The 26726-nt window shown below is 39.3% G+C and overlaps 1 protein-coding gene across 4 annotated transcripts in view; it reads right to left on the bottom strand.

Moving 5' to 3' along the window:
• Positions 1–14043, bottom strand: part of CLTC (clathrin heavy chain) — a 70527-nt gene extending 56484 nt beyond the window's left edge. For 2 of the 4 annotated variants that reach the window (XM_070390570.1, XM_070390567.1), the window contains exon 1: positions 13631–14042. In XM_070390570.1, the coding sequence (XP_070246671.1) occupies positions 13631–13672 (42 nt within the window). In that variant the 5' untranslated portion in view covers positions 13673–14042. Of the gene's footprint in view, positions 1–13630 lie in introns of all 4 variants that reach the window. The other 2 variants (XM_070390568.1, XM_005892286.3) reach the window with 2 other exon arrangements.
• Positions 14044–26726: the final 12683 nt, after the last annotated feature.

A 26726-nucleotide genomic window follows, 5' to 3' on the forward strand; every position in this document is an offset into this window, starting at 1 on the left:
TCACTACAGTATGGCTGTATAAGACCATTTTGTTATTCTTATTAAACACATACTAGAGTATGTAGTATAGGAGAAGGCAATGGCACCCCACTCCAGTACTCTTGCCTGGAAAATCCCATGGATGGAGGAGCCTGGTGGGCCGCAGTCCATGGTGTCGTTAAGAGTTGGACACGACTGAGCAACTTCACTTTCACGCACTGGAGAAGGAAATGGCAACCCACTCCAGTGTTCTTGCCTGGAGAATCCCAGGGACGGGAGAGCTTGGTGGGCTGCCGTCTGTGGGGTCACACAGAGTTGGACACGACTGAAGTGACTTAGCAGCAGCAGAGTATGTAGTGGCAGAGGCATCATATCCACAAACCACTTTCAAACAGTTCAGTAAAAAAAAATGTACTGAAAGAGGATAAATCAAATGTAGCACAAAAAAAAAAAAATTAAGAACTGACAAATCTGGGTAAAGTGTGCAAAGAATCTCTGTACCATTTTTCAACTTTTCTGTAAATCTCAAACTCTGTAAGAATTAGAATGTTTCTTACAAGAGTCATAACTGAAGGCAACATACAGATCTTGCCTGGATCCTGCTTTAAACAAACCAAATTAACATTTAGGGACAATAAGGGGAATCTGAATATGGACTGGTTTTCAGAACATTGAGGAATTGTTAACTATCAGGATGTTATAATGCTACTGTGATTATAAAAAGCTTTTCTTATTTTCTAAAGATGCATGCATACTGGAATATTTATGAACCATTATAACAGCCTAAATTTTAAAAATGTTTAAAACAAATACAGCAACATAGCATTAAAAATCTAGATGACTGGGTATATGCTCTCACCAGTATTATGAAAATGTGCAGTTATTATTTTTTGAAGTTTTAGAAAAGGGATGAAAAGGTTACAGAATTTGAAAATTAAATTGAAGCTATAAGGATTAGACTTTATTGGACAGTTTACCTGAAGGGCAGGAAGGCAGAATACAACCTTAAAAGGTAGAGATGAAAATCAAACCATTCATCTGGTTTGATTTTGCTCTGTAAAGGAGCTGAACAACATCTGACAATTAGAACTGAGAGGTTTGCTACACTGTCCAATATGGTCACATGTAGCCATTTACTTTAGCTTAGTAAATAAAATTTAAAATTCAGTTTCTCAGTCACACTGATCTCATTTCAAGTACTCAACTGCCACATGTGACTACCATGCTGGAAAGCACAGAATGATATTTCCATTATTGCACAGTTCTACTGGAGAGCACTGTTTTCAGAAGTTTTTCTTACAAGTCCAACAAGGAGAAAGGGAGAACTTTTTTTAAATTAAACTCTGGCAAAATATAAAGGACAGCTGGCAAAAAGACACACGCACCTTAGATAAGGATTTCAGACAAGACAAGGAGAAGCAGAAAAAAATTACAACTTTCAGGTTTCAGAGCCCAGGTAGCTGCAGGAGGCTTAAGGGAAAAAAGTCTACAAAGTTCAATGCTACAGGTCCAAGGAAGAGCCCACCTCACTCTGCGTGTTTCTTTCAAGAAAGCACTAAACATTCAAATAGCTAAGGCCCAGGTGCTGATGTAATTTCTTTAGAGAACAGGGGAAAAGAAAAGCCCATCTCTGTGCCTGATAAACCACCACTGCCTCAATTTCTAAGATGCTCATCAATGTCAAAAAGCTTTTGCGTAAAGAGTACAACTGTAAGATGAACCCTCAATTTAAAAAATGTTGACTCTGAAAGAGACTGTATTAAAATCAAAAAATTTGGTAAAAAAATTTTTTTTAACTTCAGCAATATTAGATTCAGAAATCTAAGTTAAATGCTCATCAGTTTTTAACATTTTAAGCTTTGATTTTCCGGTCTTGGTTTTGAAACTATACTTGATTTAACTGTCCATGTGGCAAACAGAAAAGAGAAAGTGTCTATCCCTGTATGAGGGGGAGCAAGGCATGATTAGGTGCTGCATAAAAGGTTTAAGCAGTTTAATAAATGGCAAGCTCTTAAAGCTTCCCTGGCGGCCCAGAGAGTAAAGAATGCGTCTGCAATGAGGGAGACCTGGGTTTGATACCTGGGTCGGGAAGATCTCCTGAAGTGAGGCATGGCAACCCATCCAGTATGCTTGCCTGGAGAATCCCCATGAACAGAGAAGCCTGGTGGGCTACAGTCCATGGGGCTGCAAAGAATTAGACACGACTGAGAGACTAAGCACACAAGCTCTTAGAATAGCATGGGGGCACATAAGAATTTGTTTTAGAGATTTCTATCCTTTTACAGTTACTTAACTCTGGGACCATGGTCTCATGACAAACTATTCGAAAACAGATTGGCTCTGATGTCATGCTACTAACATTACATAGCGAGGGCCAATGTGGGAATCGCTTTTTTTCAAAATTCTTGTTACTAAAGAAAGCTTGGAAAAACCTTCATGTATCAAGGAAATCAGGAAATCCATTGACATTGAGTCAGCATCTATTAGAATACATTAGTGATCAAACTATGAAAACGTTGTTAAAGGAACCAAATGGACTGTCTATATTAATCCAATAGTATACATGTATTAAAAAGGGTAGAAAAAATAAAAAGGGTAAAAAATTCTGCCATAAGACAATTCAACCAACTAAAACCAGACTACTTTTTCAATGTCCAATTCTTTGACTAGCTAAAAATGACACTCTCCATCAGCCTAATGTCTGTCTAAGCAATCAATCACAATTGTGTCTGTGCCTACAAATATCATACAATTTAAAGAATAACAAATTTGCTTTGAGTCTACTAATTTCATCCAGCACTTCCTACATCTGATCAGACAGGAACATTTACTGGAAACAGGTTTCTTTATAAGCACACCCGGGGAGTCTGCTTCCTAATGAATGACTAGTAAGCTCAGGACACAACTCATTTACCAGCTGAATCAGCTGAAGATCAAAATATATTAAACTTTGTGTCTATGACAGCATTATTATGGATTATGTTTCACAATTAGTGCTTGGCTTTACACTTTCTGGTTCCTTCCTCCTTTTTTGTCTTAATAGTTACAACGTAAAGGAAGGATGTACAGATACTGTGTTTCAGACAAGGCAGTTTTTGTGCCTGCTCTCTTATAATCCCACTTCAGTTACATTTTTTGTAAATGAATCATGAGTCTTTTGGGGGGAGGGGGAGGTGCACCATGTGGCCTGCAGGATCCTAGTTCCCCAACCAAGGATGGAACCCTCAGCCCCTGCAGTGGAAGCACAGGCTTAACCACTAGGCAGAGAAGAAGTCCCTGAATCTTGTATCTTGATAAAGACTTAAGTCTTTATTTACTTTACGGCTACAGAGTAAAGAAGTCAACAATTTTAGTCCTGTTGATACGTGGATGTCACCCAATACTGATATTTTTAAGTGTTTGAAGATCTGGTTAACTTCCTACCCAAGGATTTCACTCAGTATGACTTCCTTTGAAAGTTCCAAACATCCTCTACCTTCACCAGCATTAATCACAGTGAAGAAAATGCTGACAGTAGTAACTGCTGAGCCTTTCCAGGAAACTAGCACAACGTCAAAAACTGCGATTGCTGTTTTCTATAGGAAAGTTTAAAAACGCTGAAAACGCAGCATTCCTTTAGTTCTTTCATCAATTGTATAGCAGCCACTGTTTTCTATGTACTTCACACATTTTAAGCAACAAATAAAAATGCCCTTGTAGACTCCATACTTAACATATACATTTGTTTCTATTCCATGTAAATCTCTGAAGCAATCATTCTCAGGAGAACTTTTTATTTTTAACTCTGGTCACTCACTCCAAAATGTTTAATACTTTCAGGAAGGAACCATAGTTGCAGACAGGAACTGTAAGACTACTAGCTTTGGTAAACTATCAGGAGACTCAAAGAATTTTTCCTACTTGTAGCCAGCTAACTGGAAAATTTCAAACCTTATATGTGACTCATTCTTTAAAATAAGAACCCAATAATTTGATGAAATATCACATAGTAATTCTAACCAAGCTGCAGGGGAATACATGTACACCCCAAATCTTGCAGATAGATGTGACTCCCCAGGTTTTGCCCTTTCATGTATAAATGCCATTTAGCTGGCACAAAACAACTGAACGCTACCAAAGCTATGACTGGTTCTAGGTGGTGGTTACAGGTATTAATTATCTCAGAAGAAATGGAAATGCAATCTAAAGCAGGACACACAATTTAATGGAGGGCAGAACTACAAAGATTGGGAGAGAACACACAGAAATAAAAACACCCAACAGGGTATTCATTTTCCCAAGCAGACTATTCCCTGGTCATCCAAAAAAGCTTCTGATAACTGTTGGAGAGAATGTGGAAATACTAGAACTCTCATACATGGCTGATGGGGATGTAAAATGGTGTAGCCGCTGTGAAAAAGTTGGGTGGTCCCACAAAAAGTTAAAATACAGAGTTTATCACAATGTTACAGTATTAGTCACTCAGTCATGCCCAACTCTTTCTGATCCCATGGACTGTAGTCCGCCAGGCTCCTCTGTCCATGGAATTCTCCAGGCAGGAATACTGGAGTGGGTTGCCATCTCCTTCTCCAGGGGATCTTCCCGACGCAGGGATCAAACCCCGATCTCCCACACTGCAGAGGGCAGTTACCATATGACCCAACAATTCCACTGCTCAGTATATGTTCAAAATAACTAAACATAGGTATTCAAACAAAAACTTGTACATTAATGTTCATAGCAGCACTATTCACAACAGTCAACAGGTAGAATGAACACATGTTCATCAGCTGATGAAAGGAAAAATAAAATGTGGTATATCCATTCAAAGGAGTATTTTTCAGCCATAAAAGAATGAAGTACTTATACTAATACATATGGCTAAACCTCAAACAGTATGCTGAGCAAAGGAGGTTAGACACAAAAGATCACAGACTGTATGATTCCATTTACAGATAAATTCAGAGACAAAGCATATTAATAGTTTGGGGGGATGGGAGGAAGAAGACAGCTTAATGCATATGAGGTTTCCTTCTGGTTTAATGAAATGCTTTAGAACTAGATACAGGTGATAGCTGCAAAATATTGTGAACGTACTAAATACCACTATATTGTTCATTTTTAAATGGTTAATTTTAATTTTAGATGTGCTTAATATATAATTCAAGTAGTCATTTGACTTAAGTTTATAGACATTTAAAGGTATAGAGTAACTTGGAAATGACTTTCTACTGTTAACATTTCAGAAACCATTTTAAACTCTTCAAATGCATGTTTCACAACAGAGTCTTCATTAGCAGTAGAAAAGTCATCTCCATTCCATCACAGTGCTTTTAAAAAATTCATTATGGTGCAATCATGGTAAATTTATAACATGCCTCTGATTTCTTTTTATGTATCAGGAGTTGTTTTACACTTCTTTTTGGATTATAATCTCCAGAAACATCTCCCTAATGGACTGGTTTTCAAGCAGTATTCAAAATGTTTGCTTACAACATCAGACAGTTTTAACTGTGAGGCAATACAGAGAAGAATAATAAGAGGTGTTACCTCTTACCAATGCAGCTGATTTCAAGTCCATGGTAGCCTTCACTGAATGATGTTGTAGTATTCAATTCAAACAGAAGCAACTGTGAAAGGACTCAGTAATACGAGCACTTGGTAAGACTGTTTATGTAAGGAAACTCTTTCCAGAGGTTTTAAAAAGAAACCTGCCATAGATTTGCACAGTTCAGCAGGAAAGAATGTAAAGTATTATAGAGAACTGGGAAAGAGATGGATTTTATAAACTATCTTCTGCCTACAAGTTGTCTTCCCTAATTATTAATCTTTCAAATAATGAGATCTACCCAAAGTCAGTTTGTCAAGCTAAGCATATGTGGATAGTCTTTTGCTTCCCTCTATCCACAATAGTCGTTTTTAAGCCCTTTTTCTCAGATGAGCAGCTGGTCAGAAATAGATGAAAGCAACTCTCAATCCAATTCTCATTTTTCATTTCACATGATTCCAAGGGTCCCTAAAAACTGCAACCCCCAGGACCTCAATTCTTCCTCCCCCACTTCAGAAATGGACTGGATGAAGACAACGAGGAGGAGGAGGAGGAGAATCTGGTACAACTCCAAGAGCTTGGCTTCAATAATTCACTAAATAGGAATTTTTTTCCCCCTCTTGCATAGCATATATGTTCAACTCTACTGGATGAAGAGGCCCTCCGGCAAAAGGGCTAAGGATGAATATTTGAATATCTGTATGGGCTAAGTATCATGATATAAATACAAACACATACTATAGTCTAACTTAACAACTGCCAAAAAGTATTAATTATTTAATAAATGAGGAAGTTGAGGAAAGCTAAGAAGATAGAGCTTGGATTAAACATCTGAGACATTTTACACAATGGTATATTGCATAATTAAAAATTTTAATGTGACAAAATGGTTTCAATGGACCCAGTTCCTACTCTTTCAAAAACAGGCTTTAAAATCTGCTGTACTTCAGGGGACTTCCCTGGCAGTCCAGTGGTTAAGACCCAAGCTTCCACTGCAGGAGGCAGAGGTTTAATCCCTGCACAGGTTCAGTTCAGTTGCTAAATCGTGTCTGACTCCGTGTGTTGCTACCCCATGGACTGCAGCACGCCAGGCCTCCCTGTCTATCACCAACTCCCAGAGTTTACTCAAATTCATGTCCATTGAGCCTGTAATGCCATCCAACCATCTCATCTTCTATCACCCCCTTCTCCTGCCCTCAATCTTTCCCAGCATCAGGGTCTTTTTCAATGAGTCAGTTCTTCGCATCACGTGGCCAAAGTATTGGAGTTTCAGCTTCAGCATCAGTCCTTCCAATGAATATTCAGGACTGATTTCCTTTAGGATGGACTGGTTGGATCTCCTTGAGTCCTTGAGTCCTTTAGGATGGACTGGTTGGATCTCCTTGAGTCCTCCAAGGGACTCTCAAGAGTCTTCTCCAACACCACAGTTTAAAAGCATCAATTCTTCGGTGCTCAGCTTTCTTTATAGGTAGGGGAACTAAAGATCCCACATGCTTCAAGGCACAGCCATAAATAAATAAATAATAAAATCTGCTGTACTTCAGAACTTAAAGAAAAGCCCTTATTTACCCAAAGATTCACAACAGGAAGTATTAATATTACCGGCAGTTCTGCCTCCAAAGCCCAATCCCACAAATCTCTAACCCCTTTCCCATCTATGGTTATGCTATTCAAACTGAACAGGCGTGCTCTACTCCCACTTTCCCCTTTCTTCCTCCCCCAGCACAACAGTCTTCCTTGAGTTCCAGTCTAGTTTTACACTAGAATAAACACAAAAAACATGAATAATATAGTAAAGGAGAAGTTTCCTGCTTTCACAAGTGGCTTCAGACTGGAACATATTCACTCTCCAGTCATTAAGGAAAGAAAGAGAAATTTGAGTTCAGCCTTATGAAAGGGATATAGATAATTCTTGGATATTACAAGTTAACCGGATCCCAATCATTCTGCACAACTTTTTACCAGGAACCTGGATAAAGCCCTTTGAAAAACCTCAGCTAAGTATCTGTTTAAAGGCACAGAAAATCAGATGTTGGTTCACCTGGCCCCTACTTTTCTCATAATATAAAAACTATTGACCTAAAAACAACCAACTGCTGCTGCTGCTAAGTCGCTTCAGTTGTGTCTGACTCTGTGCGACCCCAAGTCGGCAGCCCACCAGGCTCCCCTGTCCCTGGGACTCTCCAGGCAAGAACACTGGAGTGGGTTGCCATTTCCTTCTCCAATGCAGGAAAGTGAAAAGTCAAAGTGAAGTCACTCAGTCGTGTCCGACTCTTAGCGACCCCATGGACTGACGCCTACCAGGCTCCTCCTACTAGTAGAATGTATACAAAGATCACCACAGCACATATACAAAGTATACAGATCAGTCACCAAGTGAGGCAACATGCCACAATGAAAGAGCAAATATTAACATTTAACCTCCCACTCACTAGCTGTGTGCGACTCTATAGGTTAACTGCTATGAACTTCTATTTTCCCCATCTGCAAAATAAGGCTAACCTTACCTACCTGAAGGGATGTTCTTGCTAATCAAGTGAGATCATGAATGTAAAATATTTAGCAGAGTTCCTGACACAACAGTAGGTGTTCAAATAACTCTAATGGTCAATTTTTGATCTTGCAGATTTCAGGACAATTAAGATTTGATGAATAGTTACACCCTCTATCTTAAATTATGTCTTTTGTAACACAAAAGAAGGGACAAAAATCTAAGTCTGACAGATGGGTTTTGCATAATACATTCAGATCCAGGCCTCCTGCCACCCCCCTGAGTTAAGAGCATTAGCCTCAGGCGCTTGGCCAAGAAGGGTGGGGGGGAAAAAAAGGACATCTAGAGCTGTAAACTTTGCTATGGCTTACAATTTGATTTTATGAAGCAGCTTAAGCGCAGCTATGTAAATAAATTTTTAAAAATAGCCTCTTTCTAATATGAAGGACTAAGATCTCATTTCCTATCTAAGCGAACACACATTTCTGCACTATCATTTTATACAAGAACAAATAAACAACACTAACAAAGGCCTGACTGGCATTCCAGGTGGGCATTTTATCAGATGTGGTTTATTAGGAGTCTCATCTATCTGACCAAGCGACACTGATTACGGATGTACCAATGGCACATGTGAGCACTCATGGGATATAAGAAATGATTAATGTACAAATTTCTTTCTTTTGGGTAGTTTCAGAACAGAATCAATTTTGTGTCATACGACTATTTGTATTAAACCCTGCATTGTATCAAACATTCAGTAACAACCATGGTTACAATTACATGTGGACAGCCTCTGAGAACTAGTCAATGCAAGCTGCAGTCAGTTTTGTTCACCACTTTGTCCTTATTGTAACATAATTGTTGATATATAGTAAATATTCAAATTTCAGGTTGAGTACCAAATATTTATAAACCATAAAAATCTAGGTCTTAAGTCTACATATATGTGTCACTGGCTGAGAGGTATCTGACCAAAATACACTGGACAAAAATTATAGAGCTAACAATACCCTTCAAATGATACACCAAGTACTTTCACATACATGATAGACAGACCTTCACGATAACTCTGTGAGGTAGTACACCTATTTTAGAGAGAAAAAGGAGCAAGAGGCGAGTCTTAACCTGCCTTCTCCAATACTCCAGCCATATTCCACAAGCCACATGCAGTTCCGAGCACCTGAAATGTTGTCATTGTGACTGAATTTATTTTCAATATTAAGTTAATTAAAATTAAACAGTAACAATCAAGACAATTATGGCAAACTTATTTTGGAACAACCTATATATGCAAACCTGTTTTTCCAACTATAACTTTATGAATGCTGAGATGTGCTCTAAGCATAAAATACCTATCAGATTTTGAAAATTCAGTACCCCCAAAAAAGGAATATAAAATATCTCACCTGAAAGATTTATACTGATTACACATTGAAATAATAACATCTGGGGTCCACTGAGTTAAACAAAACATTAAAATTAATTCTACCTGTTTTTTACTTTTAATATGGCCACTGGAAAATTAGATATGGCTTGATTTTTCTATTGGATGGCCCTGATCTCAACACCCTCCAAACCCCTGCTCTGTCTACTATACCACATCATTAACCACACATTAAAGCAGTAGAGAAGCCACTTCTCAGAGCAAAGTCCAACAGAAAAAAAAAAAAAAAAAAAAAGCACACCAAGATACTGCATAACCATCTTAACGCCAATCATTGCTTTTCTTTGAAATATTTAGTGTCAGAACACCTAGATTTAAATCCCACTCTGCAGTGTTCCTTTCGGTACTAGTTTGAGTCTCATTCTCCAGCTGTTTAAGATACTAAGTGAAGACTTGGAAGCACTCGCCACATTCACAGGACACAACACACTCTCACAAGTGCTGCTCCTTCCATTCACTAGTCACTATCCATCATCACCACTTCCCAAAAGAGACAGTATTCAACCAACACTCTGTATTAATAAGCGTTAGCTAACCCAATGTCCTAGGGACTTCCTGGGAGTCTAGTAGTTAAGAATCCGCCTTCCAATGCAGGGGACATGGGTTCAATCCCTGGCACAGGAACCAAGATCCCACATGCTGCAGGGCAAGCCCACATTCCACAACGAAGACCCAATGCAGTCAAGTAAATAAATATTTTTAAATGTTCTAGACATATAAATATGGGTGACCAAATAAATCTTCACTCTTACAAAGCACATCAGCATTGCCTGCAATTGTGCAGTCCAATGTCCTCGTTAATAGCTTCATGTAGCTATTGACATTTATACACTAACTGAAAAGAAGTAAAAATTTAGTCCTTCAGTCATAACAGTAACATTTCAAGTGCTCAATACGCCTTTGTAGCTAGTATAAATTTTCATCATGGAAGAAAGTCTATTGCAGAGTAGCTTTCAAAAAGTTAAAGCCACATAGTAACAGTAACAGGAAAACATCTTGTTAAATATAATTCAAATATTATAGGTTAAGGTTCCTGAAATCATGTACTTCACTCCACACCAAAATGAAAACGACTGTGATTCTACACACACACACAGCATTTTATGTCTTAAATTATTTCCTAAACAGAGTGAAAGCACATTCCCTAGAATTAGCCATGGGATTCTTCAAGCAAGAATACTGGAGTGGGTTGCCATTTCCTTCTCCAGGGATCTTCCCGACCCAGGGATCGAACCCAGATCTCCCACCTTGAAGGCAGACGCTTCAACCTCTGAGCCCACCAGGGAAGCCTTTAGAATTAGCCACACCCCTTTAGAAGTTGAGTAAATTGACCATTAGGAAAATACTGAAAAACCTGATACATCTTAAATGTGGAAGCTATTCCTAGAGTAGACTGCCACATAATTCTAGGCAGTATGACTCTTCCAGGTGGCAGAGTTAAGCATATAACATATCCCAGTAACTCAGCACTGCTTTCTCTTTGCAAATCAAAATAACCATTATCAAGAACCCCCACCACTGAGTTCACAACACATTCCATGCCTGCATTTATGGATCAAAGGGAAAAGAACACGGCTGGGAGATTTTTAATTCAGACCCAAAAAACCTGGGAATACAGCAGAATGTGTCAATCAGCATAAAGATACTAAATGAGCTAAGAAATGATAACTGCAGGCACTCTATACACAGCCTAGGATTTTTTTCAGAACCTGCAATTCTAACAAAATCTTGTTCAAATAGGCACTCATCTGTTCACTGCTATCAGCCTAAACGTCTTAAAAAAGAAAAAAAACTTCATAACTTAAAATATTAAGTTCATTTGATGTAGTTGTAAACCCTTGATGACAGACCCTTTGGTTGGTCTAAGTAGTTAGATGGTATAAAAATAAATTCGTTTCAAGTTCACCCTTTGAAGCTTTCACAGGTTAATGCTACACTCAAGTTCCTCAATTCTTGTTCCCAATTATTATCTTAAGTGTTTCAGAAAGTTTTTGCTACTTAGCAAACTGGCAGGGGCTCAGAGGTCAAAGACCTAAGATGCCAATTAAAATAATCCTTAGTATACAGTCACCATCGCAAGCTTAAGCTTAGGCATGGGATATATATACTACTCCAAAAATTTAAAGACTGAATTCTTTAAGTATATTTGCATAGCTACTTTACACTCAACTCTTCAAAGTATTTGAGAAGATGGCTTCACTCAAGCATTTGCAAAAACTATGAACCACTTAGAAAGGAAACCCATATTAAATGTGTCTTCAATTAGTGACACGGTTGAAGTCCAACCTTTGGAATTATTCAATAATCTTGTTTCTTCATTAATAGAAATGAGAAAACTATTGCTCAAACTACCACCAGTCAAGAAACAAGATTTACTAGTGGGATATGCCTCTGTTTTGTAAAGCAAACAGCAATTGTTAACTGCTTTTCTTGTGTATGATTTTACATACTTTTGTCTACAGGAAGATTATACAGTGTGAGGACAAGGGTGTGTTTTCCTTTCATACTCAAAGACATTATTTTCCTAACCCTTCACATTCAACAATAGTAACCACAGCAATAAAAATTCGGATGGAGCATGAACAATACTTTCTGGGTCCATTCTGTCACTTAATGTTTTTTGACCTTTTGTCAAATAGTGTTCTATTGCATCGGATGAGTTATCTGAAAACCAAAAATGGCTGAATAAAAGTACATTACTTAACTCATTTTTTTGAGTAAAGATTACTCATTATATTTCAAGACAAAGGAAAAGAAGTCTTGCTGATGCAAGCAAAGGTGATAATCTGTAAAAAAACGAATTTATGTTGACAGCCAGAATATTAAACCTAATACAAGAAGGCTTTATATACGTTGTAACAATGGCAGAAAGTAAATAGCATTCCATGATAAAGTGTCTAGTAGGTCACTAGCATCAGTGTCATGTCAAACCACTGACATCTTATCATGACGAATTAGTCCTTCAAATGATTGAGGGGAGGCAGTACTCTTTAAGGAGGTAACTGGAAAGAAAACATACTTTATGAATAAGTTTATTTCAGCCAAAGTAAAACAAGGATTGGTGAACCAGGAAAATCAGAAGCTCAAAAGACGACTTAATTCAGTCAAGTCCTCCAATGATCACCTGCCTGGGCCCGCCATGGGCAAGCTGCCAGATAAAGACAGTCTGTTGCCTACAGGATACTGCACCAAGAGGAAGAACTCTAGAACCTACTAAAGGCAGCCAATTACAGACCAAATAACCCTGCATATCTCAGGGCAAGTGTGCCATATCCCCAGGGTTCATTCAATTCCTTGCAATCCTGAGGGAGGTACTCAACGCCAAGCCAACTACCTGCTAACCTCCGGCAGACCCCACGATAACCTCTGAACAACTCATTTCTCTTTTCTAGAACCAAAGAGGGGATAAAAGCTGCACCATCCGCAGACAAATTAATAAAGTGAAAAAAGGCGAGTCCCCCTAAGAACCTTGACCCACCCCCGCCCCACGCACTCTGAAATTGACACCACACAGTTAAATACATTCCCCCATTCTATCCTCCTCCTTTTCCTTCAGTGACCTTCCCTGTTCCTACTGCCTTGGGCAAGGCAAGAGAGGAGCTGCCGTCGTTCCCCCACCCCCGGGGAAGGTGCCCTTCCCTCTGAGAGGCGCAGAGGGAGGAAGAAAAAAAGCTTGCTCCTCCCCAACCCACCCGCGCCACAACTCCTAGGTGCAGGCACGATGGGGGGAAAGGGGAGAGAGAGAGCAATGAGAAGTGACAGCCCTGCGCTGGCTTGGGAGAAGAGAATTCCTGCTCCGGAAGAAACGCGGGAGATCACCACCACCTCACAACTCCCCCCGTCCCCGGCTCCACGAACCCAAATGAATGAACTGAATAAAACCGGGGGGTGGAAGGGTTTATCATGCGCAGTCCTCGCCATCCAGGAAGCGAAGACAGAGCGGCCTTCAAACCCCAGCGTGGCCTCGCTCCCCTACGGATCTCGACTCGCTTCCTTGCCACCCAAGCCCCACATCAATCATTTAACCCTTTAAGCTTTCCGAGATAGTGCACCGTTCTCCATCTACCTCAGGAACCGATACCCACCCTCCTCCGATTCTACTCTTTTTGGCTTGGACTCAGACTCCCGCTTCTTCCTTCAGACCTCCCTCGTCTCCACAGCCCTCACGAGCCCCGGCCCACCGCACCTGAAGATGCTCCTGAAAACGAATTGGCAGAATCTGGGCCATGGCGCTGTCGGGGGGTATGGTCTCCTCCTGTCACTGGGGCTGCGGGGCAGTGGCTGCCCGGGCTCTCCAAGGAGAGGAGGAGAAGGGGGAGGGGGGAGGCTGGGCTCAGCAGGAGAGTCTCCGGGGACGCAGGAAACTGGCAGGCAGACGAAAGAGCTCAGGTCGGGGGCGGAGGCTCCAGGGTCCGGGAGAGCCGCAATGGCGGAACCGGGCGCAGCGCAGACTCCGGAAACGGCTGAGCCCTGCGGAGGGATCCCGGCAACAGAACTCCGCCCCAGTCACTTCACCCCCCCCTCCGCCTTATGTACCCCTCCACGGAGTGCCGCGGTACCGCGGTGCGCAGGAATTCGGGTCGCAGTGCGCCGAGGAACTCGCTGACGGCTGCGACACTGCAATAAATAGAGGCATCGAAGGGACTACTTTTTTGCCTCATCACTTTACCCAGCCGCTTGCTTTTCCCTCCCCCTCCACCACCTTTTTTTGCATTTTGCCACATCATGCGACTAGGGGCGACCAACGTCACTTCCGTGGGCGCTTTAGGTCCCACCCACGTACTTCCGGGTGCACGTGACGCTGGTCGGGAAAGGTCGGCTGGTCGCTGCCAGAATGCAGAGCGAGTTCTGGGGAAGTGCGGCGTCTCTTGGGAACGAGGTGGCTGTTGGGCCGCCCTGAAGAATGGTGGTGCTGCTGCCTTCCCCTATGCGCCCTGTTTAAATCGAGTCCTTTACGAAGAGGACGTGGCATGGGCAGATGGGCCCAGCCTCCCGCCCTCTCCATGACTCAGGGAAACGGGCTCCCTGCAGAGCGCTCTTGGCAGTAGGCTGCTGCCCTCTTCCCCCGCCTGGTTCCGTGTGGTGGGTGGGTGGTGGTTACATCCCAAGGAGGGGGCATTGGAATGGGGCTTAAAATCCTCTCTGCCCTTCTGACGGTTGGAGAAGCTGACGCTTGGATTCTGGCAGAGCTAATAGTCTCTTCGGATGTTAAACAATTGACTCAAAGGGCAGTGAAGGCCATTGATGAGGTATCTCAAATAGACCTTGTGATGGCCTTTCTTAACGTTTCTGCGGACATTTTGGCAGACGTGTTTATGAGTGTAGCCTAGTAATTTGCTGGAGATTTTGAGTGTCCTAAATGCGCTCAAGAATAGGACTGAAATTGTAGCAGGAAGACTTTTTTTTCAGCCATGTCAAATAATGAGCCTCAAAGATTTAGGTGGGTTTTTCCTCCGTGTGACTAAGATTCGCTCTTGGAGAAGATTAACTATTAGCGGTGTGTTTCAGTGGGACCACCTCAACAGTGTAAGTTAGCAGTGTTTGGGAATGCAAGTACCTCAAAGCTGAAGCATCGTATCTTCTCACTGCTTTAAGGTGTCTACGGTATTCAGTATCAGTTAATAATCTTCCCAGTACTTTGTTGCTAAATATAAGCTATAAGGATGCTTCATAACAGCACAAATACAATAAAGGATAAAAGAATTTTCGTTCTGTTCCTTTCGTTTTAAAAGAGATGTAATGGTTTTTCCAGAAAGATCTTGAGCTATTCAAGTACACATTAATTATTTTTAGTGCCCTTTTCAGTTAAACATAAAACCCCTATTAGGGAGACAGTAATTTTGTGTGTCAAGCAGTTTTACTTAGAGAAATTTGCTTAATCATTTAAATTGCTTTTAATGTTTTCCCCAAAGTATGTCTCACATACTGAGAATGAGAGAAGAATCTGGCAGTTAAAATAGCAGATAGACTATTCTGCAAAGAAAAGCCCCACCACCATGTCATCAGAGTGAATATTTATGCTTGGCAAAATTTCATTATGTTTTGTTAAGCTAAATACTTGAAGATGTTCTGTACTCTGCAGCATTTGAAATGACCTAATAACCAGTTTAAACACGAGCTGCTTTGAATCTTTTTTGGAAGGATGCAAATTCTAAATTAAAGATCTGAAGGTGTTGCTGCTCTATTACACAGTTAAAGCAGTAGCTTTAATCAACTTATATTTCCAGTCTCAGAATCCGGGATACAAATGAGCTATAGTATGAACCGGCGACCAAAATTTTATTAATAAGAGTCTTGCATTTTCAGACAGACCTCTAATTTTAAATGTACGGTCAGAATCCACAAAGCAATGGATTTTAGCTTGGATATTTGGTGTGGAATATGTAACCAAAAATGCACTGAGATTGTTAAAGCGACTGCTGTGTCATCACGCAGAGAAATTAATGCCCTGTTATCACAATCATTTACAGTATACCAACTCATTTTTAACACTGTATCCTTCAGTAAATCTAGAATTTTTCAAGAGAAAAAAATGTACTAGATGATAAACTTAAAAAAAAATAACACCAAAACCCAAATCTGTGCCTTAACTAAGGATTTTTGGCTGAGATAATGAGACAGCTTTTTATGGTAGTACACTGTTCTTGTTAATGTGTAGAAGCAGGACAAAAGGTTATCAATACTTTGTTTATAAGCCCTAGAGGCTGAGTCACTGTTAACGGTTACCTGAGCAGTAACTAAATGGCTTTGTTTTCAGGCACTACCTTAAGTTAGAGAAGATGGAGGGGGAAAAACACTCAGCGTTTGTTATCTGGTTTATAAGGTTATTGAACTATGACAAAGTCTTTTAATAAGACTATAAATGTTATTGTCATCATGGCTTTTGGTTTCAGAAATCCAATATTTTAGTAAGGTAGCAATGTTAATAAAATAGTCATTCTTTTGAATTTGAAGGTATTTTTAGCAGAATATTCAATAGTAGGTACTTGCTTTGAGTTATACCAAGTGCCAGTAGCAAAAACTGCATTACTTGTCAGCTGTTTCGAGGAGTGCCAGTTTCTCAAAACCTACACAAGAAAACTTTATTGTCTCCTGAACATTATGCCAGGACCTGTGTTATACATATCAGTGAGAATGACACATCAGAAAAACTTCATTATAGGATTCCTCTGTAGTTTTCATCTTCAAGCAATGGTGGATTTAAGGCCCATACCTTTTAACTTGACCTTTTAAAAACAGCCTGAACTAACTGCATTGCAAAAGCCACAAAGTAAAGGCATTTCTCAGACATTAAGAGATTAATTTTGAAGCAGAAGTTTAAACTTAACCCACTGTACCAAATATTTTACATTCAGATTTTAATGAAATCAAGGATATACTTTAGCATTACCTAAGTAAGATAAGTGGTTTTGCCATTTAAACAGCAGCTTTGAGAAACATCTCAGCCCCCTAGGACTACTGCTATGAATCCCAGCAGGATTAAAGAGCATATTAAAGGCCAATAAGTGACTTGGGTATCAGTGCCCCCTTTATTTTGATCCTGAACAAGTCACCGATCAGGTAAAGCTCACTCAAAACGACATTTATAAAGCAAGACAATAATTTTCATGGTATTATTTTAGTATAAAATGGACCTTAACATATACTCAGTTATCACTCTGCCCAGGCCTGTCCTAAACCTGATTTATATAGACAAGTTTTATAATGTATCAAGGATGGCAATAAGATCTGAACTGAATCTATTCTGCATCAGGATCAACCATGTTCCAAGTAAACAGTCCAGTCTACCCCTGTGGGAATACAATCTGGAATCTAGCATATTTTAGGGCCCTCCAAAGTTTTCTAAAGGTTAAATCAGATTCCAGCAGAGGAATGAAGTAGCTCAGAACATTACCTTAAAAAGTCAGCTCAGAAAAGTTGGTTCAAATATAGTGATACACAGAGCTTTGGGGACAGAAAAACCCAGAATAGTACCAACACTACTGATCAACAAAATCAGATACTGTGTCACAACCTCCCTTTCACATGGAAAAACAAAAGTCAAAAAGAAGCTTGAGAAGATCTACAGAATGAAGGGGTGAGAATGATTGTTATGGGCTCCCCCTTCACTGCCCCCCCACCCCCGCCAGCCCACCCGTTCTAAATATGTACAACTGTCTCCTTTCACCTCCTGGAGTTACTGTTTCCAAAGCAGGGCATGACCCACAAACATGTTCTCCTACCAATTTAAAAATTCTGTTACACTGCAGGGATAGTTCTACAAGTAGCAATGCACTATGCAGCAATGCTGTTGCTGCTCAGTCACTAAGTCGTGTCTGACTGCAACCCAATGGACTGCAGCATGCCAGAATTCCCTGTCCTTCACGATCTCTAAGTTTGTTCAAACTCATGCCCATTGCATTGGTGATGTCATCCAACCATCTCATCCTCTGTCACCTTCTCCTCCTGCCCTCAATCTTTCCCAGCATCAGAGCCAATTCCAGTGAATCGGCTTTTTGCATCAGGTGGCCAAAGTATTGGAGCTTCAGTATCAATCCTTCTAATGAATATTCAGGGTTGATTTCCTTTAGGATTGACTGGCTTAATCTCCTTGCTGTCCAAGGGGCTCTCAAGAATCCTCCAGCACCACAATTCGAAAGCATAAGTACTTTAGGACTCAGCCTTCTTTATGGTCTAACTCTCACAACCATACGTGACTACTGGAAAAAACACAGCTTTGACTATACAAACTTTGTAAGCAAAGTGATGTCTCTGCTTTTTAATATGCTATCTAGGTTTGTCATAGCTTTTCTTTCAAGGAGCAATGTCTTAAAATTTCATGGCTGCAGTCACCATCTGCAGTGATTTTGGAGCCCAAGAAAATAAAATCTGTCACTGTTTCCACTTTTTTCCCATCGGTTTGCCATGAAGTGATGGGACCCAATGCAAAAATGTTGAGTTTTAAGCCAGCTTTTCCACTCTCTTCTTTCATCAAGAGGGTTTTTAGTTCTTCTTTGCTTTCTGCCATTAGAGTGGTATCATCTGCATATCTGAGGTTGTTGATATTTCTCGTGGCAATGTGACTCATTCAGCCTGGCATTTCACATGATGTACTCTGCATAGAAGTTAAATAAGCAGGGTGACAATACACAGCTTTGAAGTACTCCTTTCCCAATTTTGAGCCAGTCCGTTGTTCATGTCCAGTTCTAACTGTTGCTTCTTGACCTGCATACAGGTTTCTCAGGAGATAAGTAATCTGGTATTCTCATCTCTATAAGAATTTTCCACAGTTTTTTGTGATCCACACAGCCTCAGATGGTAAAGAATCTGCCTACAAATGCAGGAGACCTGGGTTTGATTCGTGGGTTGAGAAGACCCCCTGGAGAAAGGAATGGTTACCCACTGTAGTATTCTTGCCTGGAGAATTCCATGGATAAAGGAGCCTGGCAGGCTATATTCCGTGGGGTCACAAAGAGTTGGAAACAACTGAGTGACTAACACTAAAGCACAGTCAAAGGCTTTAGCGTGGTCAGTGAAGCAGAATTAGATGTTTTTTTGGAATTCTCTTGCTTTCTCTATGATCCGACGGATGTTGGCAATTTGACAACTGGTTCCTGTGCCTTTTCTAAATCCAGTTTATACATCTGGAAGTTCTTGGTTCATGTACTTTTGAAGCCGAACTTGAAGGATTTTGAGCATTACCTTGCTAGCATGTGAAATGAACGCAATTGTATTGTACTTTGAACATTCTTTGACATTGCCCTCCTTTGGGATTGGCATGAAAACTGACCTTTTCCACCCTTGTAACTTTATTATGGTATTATAATAAACTCATCCTCAGAAGAGAATATTAAGGACTGACATTTGGTAAAGTTTTGGCTAACTGAAAGTCAAGGAAAAGTCAAGGAAACAGGATTTACTTGGTTACCAAACACTTCAGTGTATAACAGTGAAAAATAATGTTAAGGGGATTCCATGATGGCTCAGTGATAGAGAATCCACCTGCTAATGCAGAAGACATGGAGGATCCCACATGCCATGGGCAAACTAAGCCCTTGAGCCACAACTATTGAGCCTGTGCTCTAGAACTAGGGAACTGCAACTACTTCCTGAGCCCATGCACAAGAAGAGCCACCGCAGTGAGAACCCTGCACACCACAACTAGAGTAGCCCCTGCTTGCTGCAACTAGGGAAAAGCCCGCGGAGCAATGAAGACCCAGTGCGGAGCAATGAAGACCCAGCACAGTCAAAACCAATTTTAAACAAAATGTTACAATCTTCTGAAAAGGCTTTATTTATTTGGCTGCACTGGGTCTTAGTTGTGGCAGATGGGATCTTTTTTGAGTTGAGGGATACAAGATCTTTAGTTATAGCATGTGATACCTTGTTCCCTGACCAGGGATCAAACCTGAGCCCCCTGCATTGGGAGCGCAGAGTCTTAGCCATTGGTCCATCAGGGAAGTCCCTGAAAAGGTTTTAAAAAACATTTTTTATATGGGGAAATCAATTCTGAATCTTAAAGAGCTCAGGTTCATCACTGTGAAGTGATATATATAGTACTCTTGCAAATGTAGTGTGATCTGAATATGTAGCAAATGTAGAAATTACCATTTTTTTCAAATGCCTTAAACCTCGATGTGTCATGGTGATAAAAGTGCATTAGGTAAAATAAACCCACAACCTGTTTACTTCCTTTGTTGCTCATATTCCAAATAACTGAGTTTAGTGTTGTACAGTACACAACCATCTAATTACTATTCATTTTGTAACACTCCAGTAATGAAAAATATGCCAACTTCAATTTTTTTCCTACATCGTATTTACTGATTTAAATTTTTTTTTTCTAAGCCAGTCCTATTAGCACCAAAAGGCATGAAAAGGTCTCTTTGGGTTAGGCCAATCGATATATAAAGTTGGTTACTCAAAATAAAGCTTTCCACGGGGGTGAGAATAAAAACTAACCAGATGAACAGTGCTTCATGTCTCCATATTTGGGGACTATCAAACTAAGCTATCAAACTAAGCCATCAGATCAGATGGAGAGATGAGATTATACTCATTACTGCAGAGGCCTTAAAAATTCCATTTCTTGAATGGGAACTAGATGGAATAGCAAACTAGCACAAAACGGCAGTCTATAAGCGCTGCACGCTGTAAAAAGAAAACTCTAGTCCAAGCTGACTTTCAAATTTTCCTATCTGTAAGAATGAGCAGCACTCAAATTATCATTCATATGACCTATCTAATCTTAATCCAAATTATAGAACTGGAAACCTCAAAACCCTTCAAAAGAGCCCTTCTCAAGGTGACATTGATAATCTTTCCATTGTTTATCCCTTAGTCCTCTCTCCAACCACACAAATTCTGTCTCCTTTTTTGTGCTAGTCAAGTCCAACCCTTACTTAAAAATACACCTTAAAATCTATTTGCCTTACTTCTTAAGCTACTATAGCATTTATCGACTGTACTACCTATTTAATTTGAAGCCCAGGCCAACTTACCTTGTGAATAATCACACCTGGAGTTAGCACAGCATTTATAAATATCAACCACATACAAAAAGTACCACATTGGGTGTTAGATTATATTCTGGGTCATCCCATCTTATTTCTTATGATTTAGCTGAGCACCAAGGCAAATCAGGTTAAGAAACATATATTAGATTTTATCTGGACAAGTAAAATAATTGATTATTTGAAAAATCTTCAAAGCTTCATTAGAGTTTTGTATTATTTGTATTTTCAGGTTTCCTTTAAAGTAATACAGGTTACTTTGAAAATCTTTGGGAGAATAAAGATAACAAAGTTTTTTTTAACAAATTAAATTACTGCTGTGTTCAATCCTGTCAGGTCTGCTATAAAGAAAAGTTGGGAATTCATTGGTGGTCCAGTGGTTAGAACTTGGTGCTTTCACTGCTATGGCCCAGGTTTGATCCCTGGTCAGGAAACTAAGATCCCACAAGCTGCATGGCATGGCCAAACATAAATTAAAAAAAAAAGTGAAAACCAAAAAAGCCCTTAGTATTTCATGAAATTAAGTTCTTTTCAATTAAAATAATTTGAATCAGAACGGGCTTGTGAAAAGCAGCTTTTCTGGAATAAAGTGCAAGTGGGTAAAAAATGAAATCAAAAGAATATTTCTTGACATGCAAAAATTACATGAAATTCAAATTTCATTGTCCATAAAGCTTTATTGGAACACAGCCATATCTGTTTTTGTACTGTCCATGGCTGCTTGTATATTACAACAGCATCGTAGCTGCAACAGACTGTATGCCTTGGAAGTTAAATACTTACTATCTTATCTGGCCCTATCAAATTCTTATCAGTTAATTTTATTAATTTCATTTCTTGTAGACAATTTAAAACTAAGGAAAAAGAGTAGAATATCTAAATATGTAAATTAATAATGAGACACTTTCTTGTCTATATTTACAAGGATTTGAGGGACCACATTCATACAGTACAGTAAGAAAGGTACTTCACTACATTGCTGTTAGGAATGTAAAGTGGTTCACCTGTTTGGCAACAGGAGTCTCAAAAATCACTTCCACTGATATAAAGAATTTGACCATAAGAACATATCACAGTTTACTTAAACATTTCCCCCTATTGATAGCTATGTATGTAATTATCAACTTTTTACTACTAGAAATATTTTAATAATTTGTATGTAATATAAATCTTCAAACTGATTCTAAATCTCTAGGAGTCAAATTTTACTAGAAACAGAATATTTTATATACTCTCAGAGTTCCTAGGATATAAATTTAAAGTTGGGCTTGCTACATCACAGGTTGCACACATTTTCAATTTTATAAATATTGCTAGTATGTCCTCTAAATTAAGAGCAATTTATCCTATGCCAACACTTTTCAGGCATATTAATTGCTGCCAATATGATGGAAAAGAATGGGATCTCACTTATTTTCAACCTCATTTCCCGAATTTCTAGTAAGACTCAGTGTTTTATTGACCAGGTTTCCTTTCACAAAATGACTGACCATCTTCTTTGCCCATATTTCTATGATAACATTCATCTTCACTTATTTTATTCAGTAATTTTAAGGTGAATCCTCATTCTTTTTATTTTTTTAATGGAAAGGTAATTGCTTTACAGAATTTTGCTGTTTTCTGTCAAACCTCAACATAAGTCAGTCATAGGTACACACGTACCCCTCCCTCTTGAACTTCCCTCCCAATCCCACCCCCCTAGGTTGATACAGAGCCTCTGTTTGAGGCCTCTGCAAATAAATTCTTCGGTACCATCTTTCTAGATTCCGTATATAAGCCTTAGTATGTGATATTCATCCTTCTCTTTCTGACTTACTTCGCTCTGTATAATAGGCTCTAGGTTCATCCAGCTCATTAGAACTGACTCAAATGCATTCTTTTTTATGGCTGATTAATAGTCCATTGTGAATATGTACCACAATTTCTTTATCTATTCATCTGTCGATGGACATCTAGGTTGCTTCCATGTTCTAGCTATTGTAAATAGTGCTGCAGTGAACAATGGGATACACGTGTCTTTTTCAATTTTGGTTTCCTCAGGGTATATGCCTAGGAGTGGGATTGCTGGGTCATATGGTGGTTTTAGTCCTAGTTTTTTAAGGAATCTCCATACCGTCTTCCATAGTGGCTATATCAATTTACATTCCCACCAACAGGGCAAGAGCGTTCCCTTTTCTCCACACTCTCTCAGCATCTGTTTGTAGACTTTTTGATGATGGCCATTCTGACTGGTGTGAGGTGATATTTCATTGTAGTTTTGCTGTGCATTTCTCTAATAATGAGTGATGTTGAGCATCTTTTCATGTGTTTGTTAGCCATCTGTATGTGTTCTTTAGAGAAATGTCTGTTCCTCTTTAAGAACAAATTTTTCCATAACCACAACCTTTCCTCCAAGACTCTTTCCACCTTAACTAGATTCAAAATTCCTCTCATACTTCTCTCACAGTCCTCTCAGTAGAAATCTATTTTTCTTATCAATACCATTGTCACAATTACCTCAAAGATGTAATAATGTCATTCCCTGCCAATAAATTCATATATAGTACCAAAGTGAAAGCTGCTCAGTCATGTCTGACTCTTTGTGACCCCATGGACTGTAGTCCATGACATACCCCAGGCCAGAACTGGAGTGGGTAGCTGTTCCCTTTTCCAGGGATCTTCCCAACCAGGGACTGAACTCAGGTCTCCTGAACTGCAGGTGGATTCTTTATCAGCTGAGCCACCAGGGAAGCCCATATAGTACCAAGTAAGTCCAAATTCCATAATTTGGCTTCCAAAGCCTTCCATAATCTGTCTTCAACCAGTATTTTCAGCCTATTACTCATACACACATGCACACACACACTCAATGCACCAAATAAAGTAAGACTGTTTACCACCCCTCTCAGATATCTCCTGAGTTTTCTAATTCTGCCTTGATTTATGCTGTTTTTGGCACCCAAGTGTTTATTGGAAATTCTTACCTCAAGGAAAGTTCTTCCTTACAAAGCAATGCCATTAAATAAATAGAGTTGACCCTTCAAGACCTCTGTGATCTGGGGTGCCCACCCTCCCTGCAGTTGAAAATCCTCATATAACTTTACAGTCAGCCCTCCATATCAGTGGTTCTGCATCCTCAGATTCAATGGACACATGTAGTATCCAATTCTCTACTAGGTATTAATTGAAAAAAAAAAAAAAAACTTGTGTATAACAGGTTCCCTGGTAGCTCAGCTGGTAAAGAAGCCACCTGCAATGCAGGAGACCCCAGTTCGATTCCTGGGTTGGAAAGATCCCCTGGAGGAGGGCATGGCAACCCACTCCAATATTCTTGCCTGGAGAATCCCATGGGGTCCATGGGGTCACAAAGAGCTGGACATGACTGAGCAACTAAGCACAGTGTATAAGGGAACCCACGCATTTCAAACCCATGTTGTTCAAGGATCACTTGTATATGAAGCAGTTAGGGAAAAAAGCACCATTTTGCAACATAAGAATACAACTGATTCAGGCAAGAATCATCAGCTGATAAATTCAGAGGATTAATAATTTATGAGGAACAGGCTATTTCATATAATTTTAAAGTATTTCTTCCCACAAACTACTTTTTAATTATAAGAGTAACTAGAAGGGAGGAGGGAGGAGGGTTCCGGATGGGGAACACGTGTATACCTATGGCAGATCCATGTTGATATTTGGCAAAACCAATACAATATTGTAAAGTTAAAAAAAAAAAAAAAGAGTAACTAGACTGAAGAAATTTAAAAAACCACCCTAACCAATTAATCAAAATTAGTATCACCAATAAGGGGCAAATACCATATACCTCTGGACTTCCCTGATGGCTCAGACAGTAAAGCGTCTGTCTACAATGTGAGAGACCTGGGTTTGATCCCTGGGTTGGGAAGATTCCCTGGAGAAGGAAATGGCAACCCACTCCAGTACTCTTGCCTTGAAAATCCCATGGACAGAGGAACTTGGTGCAGGCTACTATCCATGGGGTCGCAAAGAGTCGGGCACGACTGAGCAACTTCACTTTCTTTCTTTCTTTCTTTCACCATATACCTCCAGATTTGATGCCTTGGGAAAAATACTGTATCACCTATGTAGTATTCCAGTAACAAATACAAAACCATGAGGAAACATTAGCGAAATCCAAACTGAGGACATTCTATTGTATAAAATAACCTGTATTATTAAAAAATGTCAAAAATGTTATTCAAATATGTTAAATGTGAAAGACAACAAATACATGTAGGAAAGGACATGGAGAAAAGGGAACCCTCTTACAATGTTGGTGGGAATGTAAGTTGGCACAGCCATTATGGAAAACAGTATAGAGGTTCCTCAAAAATTAAAAATAGAACCTAAGACCTAGCAATTCCACTTCTGGGTATTTTCTGAAGAAAACAAAGACACTAATTCTAAAAGATATATGCATCCCTATGTTCACCACAGCATGGTTTACAATAGCCAAGATATGGAAGCAACCTAAGTATTCATTGATGGATGAATGGATAAGAAGATGTGATACAAATATTTACAATGGAGTTATTAGTCATAAAAAAAATGCAACCTTGCCATTTGCAATAACATAATGGATCTAGAGGGTATTAAGCTAAATACGTCAGAGATTGACAAATATTATATGATTTTACTTCTACGTGGAATCTGAAAAAATAAAACAAACATAACAAAACAGAAACAGTCATAGATTCAGAGAATAAACAGGTGGTTGGCAGAGGAGGACTAGGGGGATGAGTGAAATAGGTGACAGAGATCAAGAGATACAGTCTTCAGGTTTGTTACCTTCACAGGTAACAAATAAATGAGTCTTGGGGATGAAATGTACAGCATGGGGAACAGAGTCAATAATATTGTAATATCCATGTATGGTGACAGATGGTAACTAGACTTATTGTAATGATCATTTTGTAATGTACAGAAATATCAAATCACTGTGTTACACACCTGGAAATAACAGGGTTATAGGTTAACTGTACTTCAGTTTATTTTCTCAATTATTTTTTAAACTGTAGTTGATTTACAATGTTTCAGTTATATATACATACACATATATGTATTTTTTAAGATTCTTTCCCACTATAAGATGTTATTATAAGATGTTGAGTACAGTTATTATAGGTTATTGTAAGGTACTGAATATAGTTCCCTGTGCTATACAGCATGTCCTTATCATTCATCTCTTTTATATATAGTAGTGTATAGCTGTTAATCCCAAGTTCTCTACATTTCAATTTTTAAAAAGGTTAAATGTGAAAGACAAACAAAAACAGAAGACACCTTTTCCATATTAAAGAATGTTAAATACAATACATGATTCTTGACTGGATCCTGAACTAGGGGAAAATGCTATAAAGAACCTTACTGGAAAAACTGATGAAATTATAGATATAGACTTAGAATGTGTGCTTAATAATAATTTACTGAAGTAAAAGAGCTTTCATTCCAAGAATCCACATACACCCCCACCACATCAAAGGAAATACACTGATACGTAGACCTGGGAAGAGAAGATGACAGGGCTAACATGCTGAAACAGTGTCTTGAGCACTGAAGATTCAAAACGACCAATTAACAGTGCTGAGAATGTTCCAAGAAACCATTCCCACTCACCTTACCTCAAGAACAAACACGGATTTGGGTCCTCATGTGATTTTTCAAAAAACGCTTCAAGTTTCTAATACTTAACAGAAGAATGCCAAAGGAAAGAATTGCAAAAGACTGTTATCTATAAAAATTTTTGATTCTAAAATTTTAGCAAAAAATAACTAAAAACACACATTATGA

The sequence above is a fragment of the Bos mutus genome, chromosome 19, assembly GCF_027580195.1.
Source record: "Bos mutus isolate GX-2022 chromosome 19, NWIPB_WYAK_1.1, whole genome shotgun sequence".
Lineage (NCBI taxonomy): Eukaryota > Metazoa > Chordata > Mammalia > Artiodactyla > Bovidae > Bos > Bos mutus.